The 20,361-nt window shown below is 44.7% G+C and overlaps 3 protein-coding genes across 15 annotated transcripts in view; 1 reads left to right on the forward strand and 2 right to left on the reverse strand.

Annotated features, from left to right (window-relative positions):
* Positions 1–8,209, reverse strand: part of DCLRE1C (DNA cross-link repair 1C) — a 15,925-nt gene extending 7,716 nt beyond the window's left edge. The window contains exons 1-8 of one of the 10 annotated variants that reach the window (XM_053406088.1): positions 7,996–8,102; positions 7,336–7,577; positions 6,889–6,940; positions 5,636–5,720; positions 4,509–4,568; positions 3,654–3,709; positions 640–741; positions 117–189 (exon numbers count right to left, since the gene is read on the reverse strand). In XM_053406088.1, the coding sequence (XP_053262063.1) occupies positions 117–189; positions 640–741; positions 3,654–3,709; positions 4,509–4,568; positions 5,636–5,720; positions 6,889–6,940; positions 7,336–7,342 (435 nt within the window). In that variant the 5' untranslated portion in view covers positions 7,343–7,577; positions 7,996–8,102. Of the gene's footprint in view, positions 1–116; positions 190–639; positions 742–3,653; positions 3,710–4,045; positions 4,168–4,508; positions 4,569–5,635; positions 5,721–6,840; positions 6,941–7,335; positions 7,578–7,995 lie in introns of those variants that run through there. The other 9 variants (XM_053406087.1, XM_053406085.1, XM_053406086.1 and 6 more) reach the window with 9 other exon arrangements.
* DMTF1 (cyclin D binding myb like transcription factor 1) overlaps positions 1–20,361 on the reverse strand; it is a 167,471-nt gene that overhangs the window by 81,122 nt on the left and 65,988 nt on the right. The gene's annotated exons all lie outside the window — the stretch shown is intronic.
* MEIG1 (meiosis/spermiogenesis associated 1) lies at positions 8,309–15,184 on the forward strand. The gene is made up of 4 exons (XM_053406102.1): positions 8,309–8,490; positions 9,290–9,425; positions 11,326–11,491; positions 14,946–15,184. Exons 2-4 carry the CDS (start codon positions 9,298–9,300, stop codon positions 15,072–15,074), a joined length of 423 nt encoding a protein of 140 aa, XP_053262077.1. The 5' UTR covers positions 8,309–8,490; positions 9,290–9,297; the 3' UTR covers positions 15,075–15,184.

Genomic DNA, 20,361 nt, shown 5'->3' on the forward strand with positions numbered 1-20,361 from the left:
GTTCCCATTGAAAAGTTGAGTGCTAAAAGTCCCAAGCGGAATTCTGGCCAAGCAAGCAAGCTGCATGTTGGGTTTTTTGTTTGTTTAAAAAACCTCTTCCTTCAAATTGTACTTACCCTGCTGGGGATCTGATAATACTTGGGATCACAGAAAGTAGTATCCAAATACACACTCTGGATGTCTTTCACTCTGTAAGAGAGAAATTCAATATTCAGGATTGTGCTTGGCACAGCGCTATTAGTCGCGTGTTACGCAGCAACATACTCATATTTTTGTTGGCATCCAAAAGGCGACATTTGCCTTCACAAATGAATGCACCTAGAAGAAACCAAGCAGCCTTCCTACCAAAGCAGTGCCCAAATCACGGCACGCTGTGGCCATGGAAGGCAATATGCAAGCGCTAAGGCTCCTGGGTTTCCTTTCTGTCAGCTCCCGGGCCAAAGCTGTGACTGCTCTCTAAAGGTTTAAGAGGTTTGCATTCAGGGTCCGTGTGTTTTAGTGGTTTTCACGCGCAAAGCATACCATTTACAAGGGATTGTACCTGCAAAGGGTTAATAGAACAGGGTTCTGCCTGTCACGCACCTGACCCTCTAATCAAAGGGCAACAAAGCCAAACCAGAAAGGTCCACAATCCATTACCTGCTCCCCGAATGCAAAAGTTCCATTCTGGCCACTTCTCCCTTGGCAAGTCTGAAATCCCCAGTGTACAACACAGTGCCACTTTCACCTTGGAAGAGAAACCTGCACAAGAAAAGGCACTGCTGTCAGTTTCAGCATTGGGGGTTTTGCTGGGTTTCGGAACAATGGAATGGTGAAAGCCAGGAGAGTGGGCTACGGCACTGGTTTTCGGCTAAGAAACTTGGGCAGCAGTGATTGCACACAGCGGGACGAAGAGGCATATAAACAGGAGCAATGCCCCAAGTATCTTATCACGCTTGTAACTGTGTGCATTCGCTCTTGTGGCTCTCCCCAGTTCTCACAAAAAACCAAACAAGGCCCTGTTCCCCAAGCTGCAAGTGCAGTTTCATTTCCCATCAGCACTGGCATTAACTGCAGCAAACACCAGTGGGATTCTCTCTTAATTACAGAAACAGCCTCAAATCCTGGCTTCACCTTTTGGTTCAGAATAACCACTAGAAAAGGATGACAAAAGAGAAATTTAAGTCCCTCTACCACTCCCCCTCTCCCATTCTGCAACCTGCTGCTGGTTCAACTAACATTGCCATGCGTTTGTTTATTCTGTTTTTATTGTATTTTAAATCTAATTTTTTTTTAAAATAATATTTATTACTTTTGAAAATTACAGAAAAAGAAGAAAAAAGAAAAATAAAGACAAGAAAGAAAAAAAACAAAAAAGTGAAAAAACACCACAATACAATACAGTATACAAATATTATAAAACCCAACCCAAACCCATTAGATTAAACACATGACTTAAAACAAAAACAGTTTAAAATACATCTCTCCTTTTCCATATTCTATCCTTCATTTCCTTGTTTCCTCGACTTCCTCACACCTCCCTTTTTGTATTCCAGCTCTTCTAATTGTTTCAGCAAATCCTTTCCATCTTTCTCTGTTTTTTATCATCTTGTAAATAACATATTTTAACCTTATTTCCCTTCAAGACTAAATTACTTATCTATACTTAACTTCTTCTAACATTTCTGCTAAATCTATATAATATCATTCCACGGTTTTTCTAACAGTCATTAATTTTACAAAATTTCTAAATATGAACTTTAACTTCCCAAGCTTCTTCCACCCTCTCTTTTCCCTGGTTTCGGATTCTGCCAGTCTTTTCCGTCAGATCCATGTAGTCCATCAACCTGGAGATCTTATATCCAAGGCTCTTAATTCTTTTCCAAGTCCCTTCTGCGGATCTTCTTCGTATTCTTTAATGCTCAGGAGCAAATCTCAGGAAAACTCCAACCAAACAAAACTTTTCTTCCTTCTGAACAGCTCAGCCAAGTTTCCATAATTGGAACTAAGGTCCATAGGGTATTTCAGGACGTATTTCAGGATTCCTCCAAATCCATAGGCCCCCAAAGCTTCAAGTTCCTCCAGGCCCAAACCCATGTCCCAAAAGTCAGTTGGTCCCTGAATAAAGTGATCTTTCCAACTTTCGTTCTTCAGTCCAAGCCAGGGTCCAATCCTCAAAATCTGGCTTTTGCTAGAGTCAATCATGCAAGGCCTCAATTTATAATCCTCGATTTGCTTCTGTAAAACTGAGGATCCTGCTTGAACTACCTTAGGTTTCGCAATGGCATCCTTCTCCTTTTCCTCCACCATTTGTCCTACCAAGGTATATTCCTGTTCCAAGTCCTGAATTATTTCTGTATTGTTACTTGCTTTTTGATTCAAATTGGTCACTTTCTGTTCCCGGCTGTCAATTTTGGAAATCATGTCATCTGCCTTTTTATGCAGCTGTTCAAGTGAATGGTTTATCTTATATAATACAGTCACAATACCTTCTCCTATCAGCATTTTGAATAGTCCAAGGTCAATCTCTGATTCTCAGAAACTTTATCTTGCAGCTGGAGCTTACCCTGTTACACTCCTGTGACAGTTTCACATGCTCCTTCTAGAGGGAAACAGTCTCAACTTGTATCAATTCTTTCAAGCACAGTTATTTTTTTCCTCCCTTTGATAAACTCAGAAGAGATCAATGGAAACAGTATCTTTCCAATTTTAAGTAACTGTCAAATCCGTTCTGTCAATGAATCTTCCCCAAACGTCATCAGGCAGACCGTTCCCAGGTTCAGAGCAGTGGTAGTTTGCTTTTCACTCTCTCCTGCAGGTTCTCACTAGGTTCACGACTTCCCCCCTCTTCTCCTGCTTCCAAGGGGGGTTTGTATTTTTAACCGATGGGATTTTAATCCTTTATCAAAAACTTTCAGAGACTTTAGTTTGTAACGTCTTTGCTTCAGTCTGTTTACAAAAGCGGAAGGCGGACTTCCTGTTTAGAGCCTTCCCGCTTCGTTACCAAATTAAAATATTTGAAGATCCAAATTTTCCAGTCTACTCACGGGTAGTTGTTTAAGGTCCAATTGTCCACAGGAAAAAGTCAGCGCTCTCCGGCAGCAGCAATGCGGCTTCACTCCGTGAAAGAAGCAGTCGATTCAAAGCACCGCGCCACTCACCCCACGTCGATCCCCAAAACGGGGTTTTCCCGCGAGTAGGGGAGGCGCAAAAGGTGCCAGCCGAATCCCAAGTTCACAGGCTTCTCCCGCCTGTGATTTCTATGGGTCTCCGCCTTCGCCGTGGCGGTTAGACCCTGCTTTTCACGGAGCAAGTCCCTCCCTATCGGAGGAGCTCCGCCATTGCCGGAGGCGCCAACCCGGAAGTCGGTTTTAAATCTTATTTTGTACTGTGTTTGATTCTATGTTATGTCGAAAGACCAACTCATTAATAAATAGTAACAAATATGAATACAAACTGCAATTTTGCCTGGGCATGGTGTGCGAGACCAAGGCATCCCATTAAAAGGACCCCACGCCCATAACCAGGGACGGAAAGTGGGGGAAGTCAGTCTTTGGTAAACAAATCCAAAATAAACTAACTGCAGTTTAATTCTTATAGAACCACAACCCCCTGTGACATATATTTTTCATATTGATTTCCATTAATTATTTGAAGGCTAGAAAAATGCATACATAACTGATCCTGGGCAATGGCCGGCTGGCAGAAGCGTCACAACTAAATCTTCTTTCTGGAAAGAGACACAAAGGCAGGAAGGAAGACAGACAGACATGGACTCGTTTCATGTTCACTTTGCAATGAATAGTTTTTGCCTGGCTGCTGTGCAGAGTGAAGACAAGGAGGTGGGAAACAGAACCGATAGGACCCCGTGGCCTGGGGGTGTGGGGAGAGACCAGTCTCACAGGCTCTTGCCCTGCTCCTGACTTTCATTTATATCAAGGATGGGCACCTGGCCAGTGGATCCACTCCTTATCTCCATGCCTCTCCCTCTCACCAGGTATGACAGGCGGGTGGGGAGACAGACAGGTTGCTGACCTGCCAGTCGCTTGATGTCACAACAACTCACTTTTGCCCTTGCTCTGTGAATTCAAATGGTGCTGGCAAGACATGTCCAGTGCTTCCCCAGCACTGACAATCTGCTGATCACCAGCCCTGGGGAAGTCCTGAGAAGTGGTGGCTGGGAAGTGCTGTGCAGGCACAGACCACCAGCTGATCAGTGGTGCCTGAAAAACACCTGCCAATAAGGTGCATGGGCTAGAAATTGCCTGGTGGCATGGGTTCTTGTGCCATATGCTATTAGCATATACTTTTATTATAAAGATGCAGAAAAGAGGAGAAACCTGAAGACTTCAAAGCACAGTATAAAAGAGAGAGGAAATTAGGACAAACAAGGCAGGGGGAGAAAGTAAAATAGATAGCAGGCTTCCATTTTGTTGGCCAAAATTGGAATTTCAGAGCAAAGAGTAACTAGCACTCCTACCTACTTAGGTGAAATATTAAAATGTTAAACAGTCAACATAACTGACTACCTCACCAGATGCTTCATCAACCAGAGAAATCTGCGTTGGAGTTTCAACTTCAATGGAAACCTACAGCAGACAGACAAACAAATGTACAGAGGCACATTATAGGTGATGAGAACTGTTTTTACAGCATGTACAAACAGGTGTTTTTAATGGCATGGTAATAGCTAGGATCAGGAGACAAGCACATGCCTGTGGAAGGTAAGCCATTAACTTATGACAAGGCTCCCCAACTTTCTGGAGCCTGGGGGCATGTCAAAATCTAAGAAACATGTATGGAAGTCTAAGAAACTGTTGTGGGCCCCACAGAATGCCTGAGGACATGCACCTGAGGGACCTCAGATCTACGAAAAGCAACTGTTAATGGGTACTTCTTGCAAAACATGACCCAGCAAAGGAAGAAATATGACTCATTCAAAAAAACAATTTTTTTCACCAAGTTTCTTCCTTTTTGAGTCATGTTCCACAATTTCTTTGCAGCCTAATAATCCTCTGTTCTGCACCAACAGAAGCTCCACAAAAAGTCTGGAACATACCGTATATCAGACAGGAGCTTGAGATGAAATGCTAATGCCTGGCTTCGGCAGGGGAGGGTGGGATATAAATAAATAAATTATTATTATTATTATTATTATTATTATTATCATGGAGTTCTCTCTGCATGAAGAGACCTGAGCCACCATCTCCTTCTGTGGCTCTGCCAGGGCAGAGAGAAACTGAGACTGAACAGTCTAAAGAAAGGAAGGAAGTCCCAGGATACACCTTTCTATTTCATTTTAAGACACAACAGGTGAATGAAGTAAAGCTTAGGGTGGTATTGAGTTTTACTCAGAGTAGACATACTAAAATTAAAGATGACAACTACAACACAGTTTAAATGGACTTCAGCACCTAGGACAGGCATCCCCAAACGCGGCCCTCCAGATGTTTTGGGACTACAATTCCCATCATCCCTGACAACCGGTCCTGTTAGCTAGGGATGATGGGAAAACAGCTGGAGGGCCGAGTTTGGGGGTGCCTGTCCTTAGGATTATGGCAGCTTCATCTTTTGCTGACATTGCTAGCTATAACAGCTTTAAGATGCATTAATAGTGTCTGTTTACTTCAACTACACATGAAAAGAGGCAACTTACAATGTGATTCTCCCAAAATTTATACCGTGGATTAGTTAGCAGCAACTCCTTTGTTACTGGTGAACAATACAAGCGAACTTTTAAGCTTTGAAGAAAAAAGAGATACATGTCTCACAAAAAAGCAAATGGTGGTTGTCCAGTATCCAAAAAATCAAACAAAAAGTAGTTCCCATGCCTCCTTGAAAACTCCTTCAAAAAGCAAGTCTGTGATATGGCAAAGGTGTCTGTGACTTAAGGAGGGAGAAGTAAGCAATCCCAGACATCATTTGCTGTTTTATATGCCCTTTAGTCTCTTCCCCTGCCTACAGACAGAAGACACCCATCTGACACCACACACTTGCTAGCTAGACAACTTTGCCTCTACCCCAGGGGTAGGCAACCTAAGGCCATAGCTGTCAACTTTTCCTTTTTCTTGTGAGGAATCCTATTCGGAATAAGGGAATTTCCCTTAAAAAAAGGGAAACGTTGACAGCTATGCCTAAGGCCCAATTGCCTTCTCAATCCGGCCCATGGACAGTCCGGGAATCAACCTGTTTTTACATGAGTAGAATGTGTCCTTTTATTTAAAATGCCTCTCTGTGTTATTTGTGGGGCATAGGAATTTGTTCATTATTTTTTTCCAAAATATAGTCCGGCCCACCACATGGTCTGAGGGACGGGGGACCGGCCCACGGCTCAAAAAGGTTGCTGACCACTGCTCTACCCAAACTACTCATCTTCCAAGATTTGAATCCCACATTCCAGCACCTTCCCTGCGTTAGCTGAGTACGTTTAGGGGGTAAATAGAAAAGGTTGGCTACAATTCTCAGGGCATGTAAAAATATGCACTGCAGAAAGTGCAGTGTAAAACACACATAGATAAATGAATCCTAAAACTACATTTAAGAACTGGGCAGGAAAGGGGAGGGAGAAATCCTTAGAATCTGAGCTACACTTCCCCACATGGGAGAAATGGAAGTGAAATTGTAGTTTTTACTAAGGACCCAGACAGAATGCTAAGAACTCAGGTAACAAACAAAGCGAAAGGGTGTATATGCAGTAAATCAGAGAATCTACTATGGTCATTTTATAAATTACAGATTACTGTATTTAGTTGCAGAATATGAGAAGCTAAACTTCCATGTTTAAAATAAAAACAAGTTTCTTCTCATCCTTAAGGAGATCAGCCTGAGAAGGTGCTGATGCTTTCTTATCTCTTCACTCACCACAGGTCCCAGCCTATTCTCACACACGTCTTTCTCCCTTTTCATTACCTGCATGCCAGTCTTCTTTTTAGGGAAGGCGCTCTCAGGCCTTTCATGTGATCTAAATATTAACATATTAAAAGAGGAAGATTATTTTAGAACTCCGCCATGCTAAGAACAGTCTTGGGCCTCAGTACAGGCCAGAAGGACAGACACAAGCGTCAGCATGATCAGAGAAGCAGGGTTAAATCATGCTCCTGTCCCAGAATCTTCTAAAACAGTTGCTCAGGAAATAGTACAAATTGCTCAGGGGACAGGATCCTTTTCTGTCTGAGGAACTGTAGCCCAATTCAGAACCTCCACCTTCTCCTGAAGTGTGCAATGAATGCCATTACAGGGAACTCTCCACTTATGAGCATTTAACTTGTGCGGGTTCAGCTTTATGCACTTGGCAATTAAAAAAACAAAAATTAAAATGGGAGGAGTGCATGGGTGGGTAGAGTTTATCAATCCCACCTGTCATTAAACCCAAAATGTTTTGACTTTATGTGATTTTGGCTTTATGCGATATCCCTGGAAAGTAACCTCAGCACTGGCAGGTATCAGGAGCTGGGCAGACTTCTCCTGTTACTGCTCAGGGACAAGGGCTCTGGGGCGTCAGCAGAGGCAGGCGCAGATCAGCAGGCAGAGCATGTGCAGGACCAGAGATTTGCCAGGAAAGTTTACCCAGCAGCTGGTTTCAACCAGGCGGGCAGCACCTTTTGAAACACAGTGAAGGGGGCAGTTCTGAGAAGAAAGGATGGCACTCTGTGCATGCTCAAAGACACTCGTCTCTGTGAGTCTTCTCTTCCCGAGGCTAAGTCCCGGCAGTGGATAGTAATAATAATGAAAAATAGTAAAACAAAAGCAAAGCGCTCTCTACTTCGGTGTTGACCAACACTGGCTGGAAGGATGTTGGGGGGGGCAGCATAAGCCAAGGGCTGTGAGGTGTAGCGGTTGGAGTGCTGGGCGAGGCCCTGGGAGAGCGGGCTCGTCCCCCCTCGGCCCCCTGGCTGTGACTCTGGGCCAGTCGCTGCCTCTCAGCGGGGCCTCCCTCGCAGGGCTGTTGTGAGGGCGGGAGGAGGAGGAAGAAGAAAGGGAAACGGCGAAGCAGCAGCAGCAGCAGCAGGAGCGGACCTTTGTGGCAGTGAGACAGGAAATAGGCCCTGGCGCGGAGGTTCTCGCGGTCGAAGCGGTCAATGGAGAGCCGGGGATACTCGCGCATCCTCCCGCCGAAGCTGCTCATGGCGCCGTCGGACCCAAGGCGGCGGGGCTGCGGGGCGGCCGGAAAGGTCCGACGAACTCCCTTCCGGCTCTTCCGCCGAGGCCACTTCCGGCAGGCTCCTTTCCGCGCCGCCGCCCCCATTGGCCAGAAAAGGACCTGGCCCCGCCCACGCCTCGGCAGGCGCCGGAGCTGAGGTAAACCTCCAAAGCGTGTGAAGGGTAAACTTTGCACTGATTGGCTGCTTACGGACAGCGCCCTCCCAGGAGCGCCTCCTGATTGGCCGCTTTCGCCCAGCGGCTCGAGACGCAGTCCCATTGGCCGAACTCCCGCCGAAGGTTGCTAAGCAACCTCACAACCGCTGAGCGGGGGAGGGGAAAGCGGCGCGCGCGGAGACGCTCCCGTCCGGGGTGAGTCGGGGCTCCGCGGGCGGGACGGGCGGGGGCGGGGCTTCGGCCTGAAGTGCGGGAGAGGCGGGGGGGCCGGAGGGAATCACGGCGGGGCGGGGCGGGGGAGCGGGAAAAGGGGACCTTCCCTGCCCCAGAAAGAAGCCCAGTCAGCCCCGCCCACCTCTAGGTTCTTGGTCCCGCCCCCTAGGTGGGGCCCTGCCCCTTTCAGGGCTCAAATATCGCGATATCTCGACCGACAGCCCCGCCTCCCGATTCCCTGGGGGGGGGGTAACTTTATAAAAAAAATAAGCCAAAAAGGTTGTTTCTTTTACGGCTGTTGGGGATTTGTTTACGCCTTTAAACTTTAAATGGCCCCTGAACAAAAATTCCTCACTCCCCCCCAAGTTATGGTACTTGAGGCATTTCAATATATACTGTATTTTCCCGTCTGTAAGATCCCCCCATGTATAAGACGAGCCGTATTTTTTGAGCCCCAAAGTAAGAAATATATATTTTAAACATTCCGTGTATCAGACGACCCCCAATTTTAAACTTAAAAAATTTGGGGGGAAACGTAGTCTTATACAGGAGAAAATATGGGGGGGGGGAGAGAGAGAGAGAGAGCAATTCACAAGTAAATAAATGATGTGTATTCCAAAGTGATTCCAAAAGCACATATTAGACCCTTCCTGGTTTTTAATTCAGTTAAACACTGGATTTCTTTGTATTCAAAGTTTCATTAAGTCACTCAACAGGTACTTGCAGGCAGCAGTAGGTGAAAGTGCTCTACACACTTGGCTACGTTTTTTTGTTTTTGCAGGAGCTGTTATGGAAAACCCAGTAGCCTTCATGGATGGTAAGGATGTACCATGTTCAGCTTTCTCCTCTGAAGAAGCACCTGTGTCAGATGTGCCTGGGACATCGTTCAGGAGAGAATCAGATAGCCTTGAAGACTCGTGAGTGGTGATAATACAGAGTCTTCATGTTAACATGCTAGTCAAGTTTGGTTTCATTCTGCACCGACAGATAATATAGGCCCACATATGAACAGAACTAAGAGAAAGTTAATCCTTCACAACTTGCAGAGTTGGGACAAATAGTGGCACTAAAACTTTGTGTTGTTTGGAATGCAGTATTTATGTTGCCAAAGTCCATTTTATTGTATATAGCCAAAGGCCTTTATAATGTATATCAGAGAATAAAAGAAAAACATTCATCTAAAATCATACAACATAACCTGTAGCAGTTTACAACATAAAAGAAATGTACAACATTATATTTAAAATTGGAGTGCATTCACATAGCTGGAACGGAGCTTCTTGGCTGCCAGCGCAAATATGGCTACCTGGTGTGTAATATATAGATGTTTATCTGCTTGGGGTTCAACTGTCGCTTCCTGTGCAGATTGACCTGGAAGCCAATTAAGAATATAAATTTCCCTCTGGGCGTTGTATACAGGGGGGAAATCAGCAGATAGTGTGTGATGTCCTCTACCTGATGACATCTATATATACATTTGCAATTCATATGGAGAATTCCCTGATATCTCCCCTCTAAATATGCTGAGGGCATCTGTTGGAATCTTAGTTCTGCAAAGGCCCTGCGAAGTTGTGGAAAGGTCAGAGTCTCAAGGTAATGGAGCCTTGAGTGATTGGTCTTAATTTGGGGGTACCAAGTAGAGTAATGGTGGATACTCTGTCTTGGTTGGCATCCTGATCAATAATCCAATTTCTAAGGTCACGTGGGCTAAGGGCTAAGTAGTTCTCCATTTGAAGATTATAAGCCCTAAGCTTATATTGGCACTTTTCTGCCCAGCCCCCTGTCCTTAGTTGCTCTCACCAGCAGAGCTTAGTAAGAGTACGATACTCGAAGGCATTTAGCATGCACCAGTATCTCAGATAGGCTAGATCCATTCTGGCTGCTAGCAAGGGGAGGCACAACTCAGCTCTAAGGTGGGCTGCTTGTGTCCTGCAGGGAAACCCTAAAATCTGCCTCATAAATTTATTTTGTAGGCCCTCTATTTCAGATTTAACACCAGTTCCCCATATCTCAGCCCCGTAGCACATTTGGGCTATGATTTGAGAGACAAAGATTTTAATAGCTGGGTGGAATAACCTATATAGCTGCCCAGTAGAACGACCAGATATTAGCTTAATTGCTTCTGTTTGATGACTTCTTTTGCCAATCAGCGTCTGTATGATGCTGCGAAATAAGGCAAGTGGAGGTCCGGAGAAGGGACTCTGTGTACTAGGATGACTCTCTACCAGCAGAAGGAGATGCACCAACGTTGGCCCTTGCCTGCTTGGGTACAGAAGAAAACACAAGGGGAAGGGGAATTGTACCCTATGGACACATGTCCTGAGAGCCCAGTTCTCCTTTCCAAAGATCCTTTTTTAAAGCAAAGAGAAATTCCCACTTCACTGCTTAAGAGATCTCAATGGAAGAGAGAAATTGCACCCTGTGAAATTATACTACAAAGATGTCAGCTATTGTTTGCTGCCAGAAAGGTCCTAGAGGAGAGGAAATTGGGATCCAAAGCCACAGTCCATGACATCATATTTCAGCAACAAAGACTTGGCTCCCTTTTGCCAAATGCAGGATTTTGGAGAGGCAGAATATACCCTGTAAATGTCATGTGTCCCCACTCATTTGTCCTGCATTTTACATATAGCTTCATGTAGTTGATAGATTCTTGTACTTAACACAGTTTAGAATGGGATATTGTTTACTTGTGTTTTAACAAACTATAATTAGTTGACAGTGCTCATGTCTTTTTATATTCACATTAAGTTGAAATTCACTTCTAACTCTCAAGCATTCTCCATACAATTGAAACTCTTTAAAAATTACTTTCAGCAAATTAACCGGTGATGTCTCTGGAGCCACAGCCGGTATTGACACCAAACCTAAATCCATACATCGTGCCAAGATATGGTCAGGTGAAGTTGAGAATCTCTACAGATTTCAGCAAGCTGGATATAGGGATGAAATTGAATATAAGCAAGTGAAGCATGTAGACATGGTAAGACTTCATAATTAGGCAAGCTTTTTGTAGTTTAGTGGCAAACATTCTGTCCTTTTAAAATATTGCATATAAATGTTTTCTATGACCATAATTCATTTGTTTACATTTGTGTTCTCTGCCTGAACTGATTTGCCCCTGTGTACACCCTCAGAAAATGAAGAACAAGAAGAACAAGAAAGCTTTTAGGCTGTGTTAGGGGACCAGTAACCTTTCACTTGGAGTCTACCTCAAATGTCTTGTCCCATAGGAACCAATTTGGGAAGCTTCACTGGCTTATAAAAGCTATTGGTGTCTTTGTGAATCAGTAGCGGTTACTCAAATCACACCTCCGTCTTAAGACGTATTTGCAGGTCTAGCAATCAGTGTACATTACCCTGATCCAACGGGATCAAGAGTTCATTGTCCATGTATACCAACCATGATTTTTCCCCATTCACAAAATGCACATCAGAAATGAGGTGGAGTAACAGCAATCCTAGGCTTACTCAGAAATAAGTGTGATTGAGTTCAATATTCAATACTCAGTTCTCAATTCAATATTCAATACTCCTATTCAGAGCAGACCCACTTTCATCAGTGGACATGACTTGTCCACTGATTTCAGCAGGTCTGCTCTAAGTATGGTGTGTGGGGTGTTGGGGAGGGGTAGTACCTCTGATGTCATGTCATGCTCCTTCTGGGGTAGTTTGTCCACCTTTGGTCCCCACTCTGCACTCAATTCTTACCTGTGGCTCCTAGAAGCTGTCAGGATGTGACAGTGGCCACACCCTGGGAAACAGCTTCAACTGACTGGCTAAACCAGGAGGAAGCTGGTGGGTCTCCAACCCCCCTGATAAGTTAGGGTCTTCCCCTGTAGGCCAAGACAGGCTCTGGTGGATTGAGTGGCTTAGACTGATAGTGGGTTCAACGGTCAAGAAGGCGGTTTTTGCACGTGCTATGGATGGAAGTGAGGAGTAGACAGGGCTCATGAATCTGGGAAGGGAGCTCATCTAGAAGAAGGAAAACTCTGATCCTAAACCTCTGCTCCGTTGCGGGATACCTTTGGCAGAAGAAAAGGCTAAGAAGTACACCCTGCAGAATTCTGGAGTCCATAAGACTGTTGGATGGTGCCTTGTATGCCTCCTTCCATCAGCACCTGCAGCCCAACTGGTGCCAAACGTCTTGCTTTGCTTTCCTCTGTACCCCGTCAGAGAGACTGAGAGGAGGGTCTTGTTGTCTGGGCAGCCCAGGACCTCCAGACACACTGCCCAGGCTTGTGCTTCAGGGAAGTCATTTCAGTGCTGCTGGCACAACAGTTTGACTTCACCCTCAGACGTGCACTCCATTGTCTCTTGAGACAGATGGATACCAATAACTCTGAGTAGGACTCAGTTGGATCCTACCCCAGGTCCAGAAATTCTGACTGTCATGATTTTGTGTGCATGTGGTGGTGGAGCACGTGAACCTGTTTTCCTGACTTTTGATTACTATTTGGTAGGGCCACTGGGTGTTGTATGCAGGTCTCCACTTCGCCACCCAGGTTGCTTTTTGAGTCTCTCAGGGTGCAGAAGAAATGTATGATACATGAAATCATTGGCTGGGATTCAAGGAATTGCATAAATAATTTCACATGCTCAAGAACACTTTGTACCAGCATTTTGTGAACGTCAGCTCCTCTCCTTACACATAGCATGCCATTATTGAATCTGAAGGGGCATTTGGAGGGTTTGATATATAAACTGGAAAGCCAAATATCCCACCAAGCATGCCCAGCTCTTTGGGAGTGCTTAAAGTAGCTCTTTGGATCCTGGCCATGAGTACAGCTCAGAAGTGGCTCTTCGTATCATTCAGCCATGAGAAATGGATTGTCTCTGCCTTTTAAACAGCTGAATGGCTGGTACTTAGTTCCACAGTGTGCGGAGGTTCTGGTATCCTTGACTAATCAACAGGAATCACACACTTAACAGGGGGAAGAGGAGAATTCTGGTATTACAGCTGCATTTCATGTACGCTCCGGCTACATACCATACACCTGGCATTTGCCTGCTAAAGGATTGCCTGCACACCTTCCTGCCTGAGGAGCTGTTATGGTCATGCCCACTCCAGCAACAATGAAACTAGCTTGGACTGTAAAGAGGCAGTTATTAGGGTGCTCTGGTGCTGTTCACCCTACTCAGTAAGGTTGAGCAGTGAAAATGTTTCCTCTCCAGGGGGACATGATGCCCCAAACAGGCTTTCACACCCTCCAGCATTTCATTTTGAAGAATTAATCCCTGTTAAGATTGTTTTTTCCAGGTGAGCATTACAGAGTCCTTTGTAGTCACCCAATGCTGACAGTAATGAGAATGAATGGAACTGGACCTTTTAGCCTTCCAGCTTCTGGCCCTTCAAAACCCCTAGGATTTTTGAGAACCATAATGGAACATATGGCTTTCTGTGTTTTGGATTTCATAAAAGCTGTTACCCTGGGAAATTCATATGTGCCAGAGAACACAGAGTTTCTCCCATTTTGTTTAGAGCAGATTTTAGCTCATTTATTCATAGAGGAACTGAGCACCCTAAATTTACCATTGAAAACATTTGAAAGTATCCTTTACTAATTGAGATGAATGACCTGCAAGTGGATGGTGGTCACAAGACTGGATAAAACAGTAAAATATTGTGGAATTGAAGATTTGTTTTTGTTCACTTTGGTTCTCTGTATCACTTTATTCTTTCTGAGAATCCATGACATATTTAAGGTCTCACAGAGGGAGGGAAACAGCTTCATTTTGTGGAGGAAGCACAAGTACAGAGATGGTTATAGAGGTACAGAATTGGGGAGCATCAACTTAAACTATTCATCACAGATTACAATCTAGATATCTTATAAATATACAAAATGTATTAATGAAACACAACCAGGACCTGCACCCAGCCAATCTGCCCATCATGCTGCACCATGGTTTGGTGTTCTGTCCGTAAGCCAAGCTTCTGACTCTTACGCTTCCCAACTCCTCTCTGCCTCCTGCACAAATAAGGATGTCAGTATTTACTGTTAGTTTTCACAAGCTGTTACTTGTCATTACATACGAACTGGGGATCACAGCTTAATTAATCAATTAATTATACTGACCCCCAGGGCCCCAGCCCTTTGTTGACTGGTCCCATATTACCTAAAGTATCACCATTTACATGGATGTATAGGGTGTTGGGTTGAGGGGTTGTGCTCCTTCTGGCGCCGTTTGTCCCCCTTCGGTCCCCACCCTGCACTCGGCTCTCAACTGTGGCTCCTAGAAGCTGCCAACCTGCGACATTGGCCACACCCCAGGAAGCGGCTTTGAGTGGCCCCAGATGGAACACCTGAGGAACTGCCCCTCTCCTAACACTCCATGCACTGCACTTATATGTCGTTGCTGATGGGTACCTTTTTGCATTGTGCCGGCTGTTTGAAAGACATGTGCGTCCCACCCTCTTGTCCTTCTGCACACAGGTGGAAAGGTGGCCTGAAACTGGATTTGTGAAGAAGCTTCAGAGAAGGGACAATACTTTCTACTATTACAACAAAGAAAGAGAATGTGAAGACAAAGAAGTTCATAAAGTCAAAGTTTATGCTTACTGATTTTTGTTACGCCCCAGTGTTGTTGTTTTTCTAAAAGTAGAGCGCATTGAAATCCTAATTTTTTTGTTGTGAATAATATGGAAAACATTAAACAAGTTGTTTTAAAAGTAGCTTGATCACTTTTTAATTATCTCTCCAGTCTTTCTGCAAAAAAAGAAAAAGACCATCATTATTTTATTGAAACAATATAAAAAGACAGGTGAGAAATTGTAAAAGTGGGGTGAGATTCCAGTTGGCTTTTGGGACTCTGCAATCCTATGAGCCCCATTGATGGACTGTTGACTTGTTCAGGGTTCACACTGAGCCCTTGCATATGTGTCTGGTTGCGGCTTTGCTCCCTGACTTTATTTAGTTAAACTCTGAAAGCTGGACCACATCATCCCCCCCCCCCCGACTAGGCTGCAGACACTGGTGTGGCAGGAGGAAAGAGGCCTGCAGCTCTGCAACCAGTGCAATACCCTGGTTGCTAACTAAATTTTCACAGGGGCTGCCCTTTTCAACTGAGCAAGGACTGGAGGGCCAGCACTATGGACTTAGTCCCACACATGCCAATACCACAGTCACTCACTCACTCCCCTTTCTCTCTGCCTTGGGCTGGTTTGCTGCGTGGTCTAAGCAGCTGACACAGAGGGCTTTGCCAAGTCCACTCTTGCTATTTTTACATTGTGGCAGAGAGGGTCAAAGAGCAAAGTAAAAAATAGTGTGAGAGTGCGGATGGGGTCCTTTACATCAGGGTCTAAGATGGGCGCCTTCTGAGCGGAGTTCTCCAGGGACCTACCTTTCCCTAATATATGGAACTTTGCTTTTGTTCTCCTCACTCCACTCACTGCAGTAAAGAAAGGGGTGACCTATTTTTCAGAGAGAATGGAACAGGGGCGTCAGTGTTGTCAACATGGAAACTGCCACAGCAAAACAGCTTTAATGTCAGGCTGCAAGATAAAATGTTACTGAAGAATGCTCGCATGTGTCAGCACTTGCATAGGTCTCTGGGGCAACACAAGTTGTGCTGGAGAAACAGAACAAGAAGTTTAGCTAAGCCTAATTGGTTAACAAGTTACGAGAAAGGACTGTCCTCCATTTTTATGGTAGCTGAAAGTAAGTTTGCAGCTGCACTGTTGGCTCCTATAAAGGAGTCCTGGGTTTCTACTTTGAGCGCCAGCTGTATAGTACTGAATTGTTTGGCATGTCAAATGATGCCTGCTGAATACAAAAGTATCCTGATGATGAGTCTTGGAATAAATAAAATATAAAACTTGGTTACGTTGATATATAATGTAGCTTTATGGATTATGGCCTCGGTGTTCCTGCAGAATTGGAAGGAACACTCTGTCTCTGTGGAGTCGCTCTACCTTTCGGATATTAGCACTTCAGGGGCGGCATGGAAAAAGGACAGGGAAGAGAAGAGTTTCTCAGGGAAGTTCCATAGGCAAAGCACATGCACTACATGCAGAAGGTGCCAGGTGTAGACATCTCCAGCTAAATGAAACTCAGGCAGCTGGGCTCAGAGTGACCCCTGCCCAGGACCTAGAGAGCCACTGTGAGTCAGAATGGTCAGGACTAAGCTAGACACAGCCGTGGCAGAGCCATAGGTTCTGCATGTGCAATCTAATAGCCTTATGTGCTGTTGAATCCTGAAGGTGAGACTGGTCAGTCCTGGACACCACAGTGAAAACATCAATGAGACATTAACAGAATATCCAGTCTATACCATTACTTCTTTCTTGCTTCAATTTTGTGTTGTGCCCTTTTGAAAGAAGACTTATATCCTAGCCGCAATAAAACTTTTGCTGAATACAAATCACCTGGGGAGGCATCATTTTGGCAGGATGCTGATTCAATTGATCATAATTGATAGATGTTTAGACTGTTCATGCAAGGATGGCTTGAGCCTCTGTAGAACCAAAGGTCTCCATCTGAGAGCCTGACCCCAAACTTGATTGTACCCCAGCTGGTGGGAGCCCCAGCCTTCCGCTGGTGGCTGGGTAGCCATGACCAGGTCATGGCCTGATCTCAAGTGGGCTGCAAGAGCAGCAATCCTGCCATACAATTATATGGTGAAAATAAAAAGAAATGGGTCTCCAAATGTATGTTTGTGTGAAAGGTGGCTCAGGGCCTGAAAACTGGATTTTCATTTCAGCCATGGACTCAGTTTCTCAGCCATAGTTGCTAATGTGTAATATGAAAATAATCTGAGTTTAGTTTAAAGGAGAGCTGGGCAGATGAAAAAGTGGGTGTAGTAATCGCACGGGCTATCCATCCCCCCAACCAGTCTTCCAGACAGTGGCAGGACCTGGCAGGGAGAGGGATAGTTATGCAAGTCGCAAACCAAACGGTAAGCTGCCACACCTCCTTTCCTGGGACAACCCTCAAATGGGGTCCAAGGAGGAGAACCCCCCTTCAATATTTACCAGGTTGCCCAGACCTGTGTCACTGTACCGTGATGCAGACAGAAATCCAACAGGTAGATGTACCAAGTGCTCAGGCACCGGTTTAGCTTCTCCGGCAAAAGTCCTTTTCCAAATTTATTGAAAAAGCTACTCAGAGAGTAAAAGCTTGCACATTTCTTAAAAGGTTACAAACAAGAAAATAAAAATGTTGCACAGTATCACTAACTAAAACATACTCAGAAAGTATCAGTAGTTCAAAGCATAGCAAGAAGTCACAAAGTCCGTTCTTCTGGTCAAACGCCCTCAGGTGAACTCCACGGCAAGGTAGTCTGCCATTTGCGTCTGAATTACCCAAGCCTTTATCCTTGAGAAACCCTACAGGTTTAGGAACCAATCATTTCTTTGGGTTAATTACCAAATTGCCAATGGCTGTATGATGAGACAATAACTCCTGATTGTCAGAAGACCCACACAGCTGAACTTTATCTATTCTCAGAGACCTTGAGATCAAAAGAGCCCTCTTCCCATTCTCAGACTATTCTGACATATCTCAGGCTCCTGATAGCCTTTTCACACCCAGTCCACATTCAGACCCCCAGCTGCCAGGATCTGTAAATCAGATAACATCCCATCCTGCTTAGAGTCAGGAGGCAATTTGATTTACACTTCTAAAGACAGGGAGTTTTACAGTTAAAGAGACCAGATGCCCATTCCCCAGAATTCCACAGTTTCAGCTCTCCCACAATGCCTCACTCTTGTGTGAACCAAAGTTTTAACATACTGTACTAAGATTTCCCAACTTCACTACAGTGGGAGATTTTCAAAAACTGATTAGCAGCAACAAAATTTCTCTCCACCCTGTTAACTAAAATGAAAGTGTGGTGTGGGGCAAGGGAAGCTGAAGTGGATCTGTGTGAAAGGACTTGAGACAAATTATGGGCTGAACATTTTCTCAGAGGCTTCCTGTTTCCTTAATTCTAAGGGTACCAAAGTCCTCCGATGTCATGATACTGAGCCGAACAAACCTGAAATCATAAATGGCATTAAAAAATAAGGCTCAGTCATGGCAATTGTTCCATATGTGCTAAAAGTATTGCTTGCTCATCTATAGAATTTACTACACAAAACAATCAGATAAATGAGGGCACTTTTTGGGGGTGGTTTTGAGACCACATTGTTAGGTAAATATTGATGGAATAGGAAAAATAATTGTGACTAGAAACAATTTTATTGAAAATAAATGTTTTGTAATAATCAAATTAGAATTACCCTGGGATCCTTTTGGGAACAGTACTGGATCAAGCAGACTTAGGGATGAGGAAACATGTTTGTTCCTTGTTTTGTCCCCAATCAGAATCTGATCAGGGTTTTGCATTCTGGCCAATTCTAAACTAACTAAAGTTGCCAGCTTACCCAGAGTGCTGCTTTTCAAACCCTGGAAATCCTCCCCTCAAACCACATACGTATCTCCCCTTGCAAGGGAGCCTTTGTGGAGTTTTCTTGAGTGCACTCTCAATACATACATGCTGATTGTGCCAGTGTGAATTGAGTATGTGCATTCCAGAAATGGTTATGCATTGCACACTGATTTCTCTTCTGAGGAGCTCGCAAGCATTTGCCATGGAACCCTTGCAAGTTGCAGATGATTTTGAGGTGAGCCCTCAATTCATGTTACCCTGCAGCAACTGAGAACATACCTCAGAAATATACCCACAACCCACTAGAACTCTAAATTGCAGCAAAGAATGTCTGTCTTTCATGTAAGCTTCCCTGCCATTATGGTCTGTCTTACTGAGGAACCCATTATGTCTTCCTACAGACCTTGGGGCTTCCGTGAAGCACAGCTTGAAAAGTGCTGCCCTTGAATGTAGTCTACAATGCGCAGGGTTTCTGTGGCAGATGCCCATGTGTTCCTCAGCAGACAAGCTGATGTGGAACATGCTCTGAAGATAGAAACCACCAACTTGCAATATAAAAGACGCCTTTTATGTAACCCAATCGAAGCTGGTATGGGGTTCCAGCTAAGTGCTTGACGGATGAGCATAAAGATCCCTGGGCACAGACCCCAGCCTAGTCTTGTTCTCTCCATATGGTGGCTGCAGGGTCAGGTTTGGGCATGGAAATCTCAGGTTCAGATAGGGTGCTTCCAGACTGCCGTTATTTCCAAGTGGGAGTCAATCAGGTTTTGGCAAATTTAGGTTAATTGGGAGCTCTTGTGCAATGAACCCATTTTTCCAAATCAGACTTTTTGTGATTAAAAAAAGGATGAGAAAATGCACTGAAAACTGGGAGATGAGACTTGCTCATCTAACTTCTGTACAAACAAACCAGGATGAATGTTCATTAATGTTGTTTAATCTTTGTTATGTACTGAGTTGAATAGGATCCAAACTGCAGCAGTCTGATTGGTCCTAGAACAATGCAGCAGTATGATTGGTTGGCAGGAACTACCCAATCCAGCTCCAGATAGAAGTGAATCCACAACCTGATTGGCTTACAGTAGAATTCCGGAATTAGCCAATCATGTGCAGCCCATTGTGTAAATAATGTATATAAAGCAGATACTTTGAGGGGACTTTCATTCATTCCTCCTCACCACTATGAGCTGAATAAAGAGCATGAAATCACTTCGCGACTCTGAGTATATTTCACTGGCGACGAGGATGGGATCCCGCTGAGCTGACTGCCACACACAGCACCGCAGCACCGCCACCTGCCGCACCGCTGCCTCGCACCGTGTATCCAGGCTTCAGCTCCGGGACACAAGGAACTCAGAATGGCAACCGACAACAGCTTCTCGCCATTCAACCCAGCATCTGGAGACTGGGAAGCGTACGCCTCCTGTTTCACCTTCCTCCTAGAAGCCAAAGGGGTCACCGACGAAGAAGAGGCCAAGAAGA

The sequence above is a fragment of the Podarcis raffonei genome, chromosome 10 (genome assembly GCF_027172205.1).
Source record: "Podarcis raffonei isolate rPodRaf1 chromosome 10, rPodRaf1.pri, whole genome shotgun sequence".
Lineage (NCBI taxonomy): Eukaryota > Metazoa > Chordata > Lepidosauria > Squamata > Lacertidae > Podarcis > Podarcis raffonei.

What these genes read in the sequence shown, in the direction of transcription:
- MEIG1 (XM_053406102.1), top strand. Translation starts at nt 9,298, where the DNA reads ATGGAAAACCCAGTAGCCTTCATGGATGGTAAGGATGTACCATGTTCA. An exon ending in TCAGATAGCCTTGAAGACTC is followed by an intron (nt 9,426 to 11,325) that starts GTGAGTGGTGAT and finishes AATTACTTTCAG; the next exon opens with CAAATTAACCGGTGATGTCT. An exon ending in AAGTGAAGCATGTAGACATG is followed by an intron (nt 11,492 to 14,945) that starts GTAAGACTTCAT and finishes TTCTGCACACAG; the next exon opens with GTGGAAAGGTGGCCTGAAAC.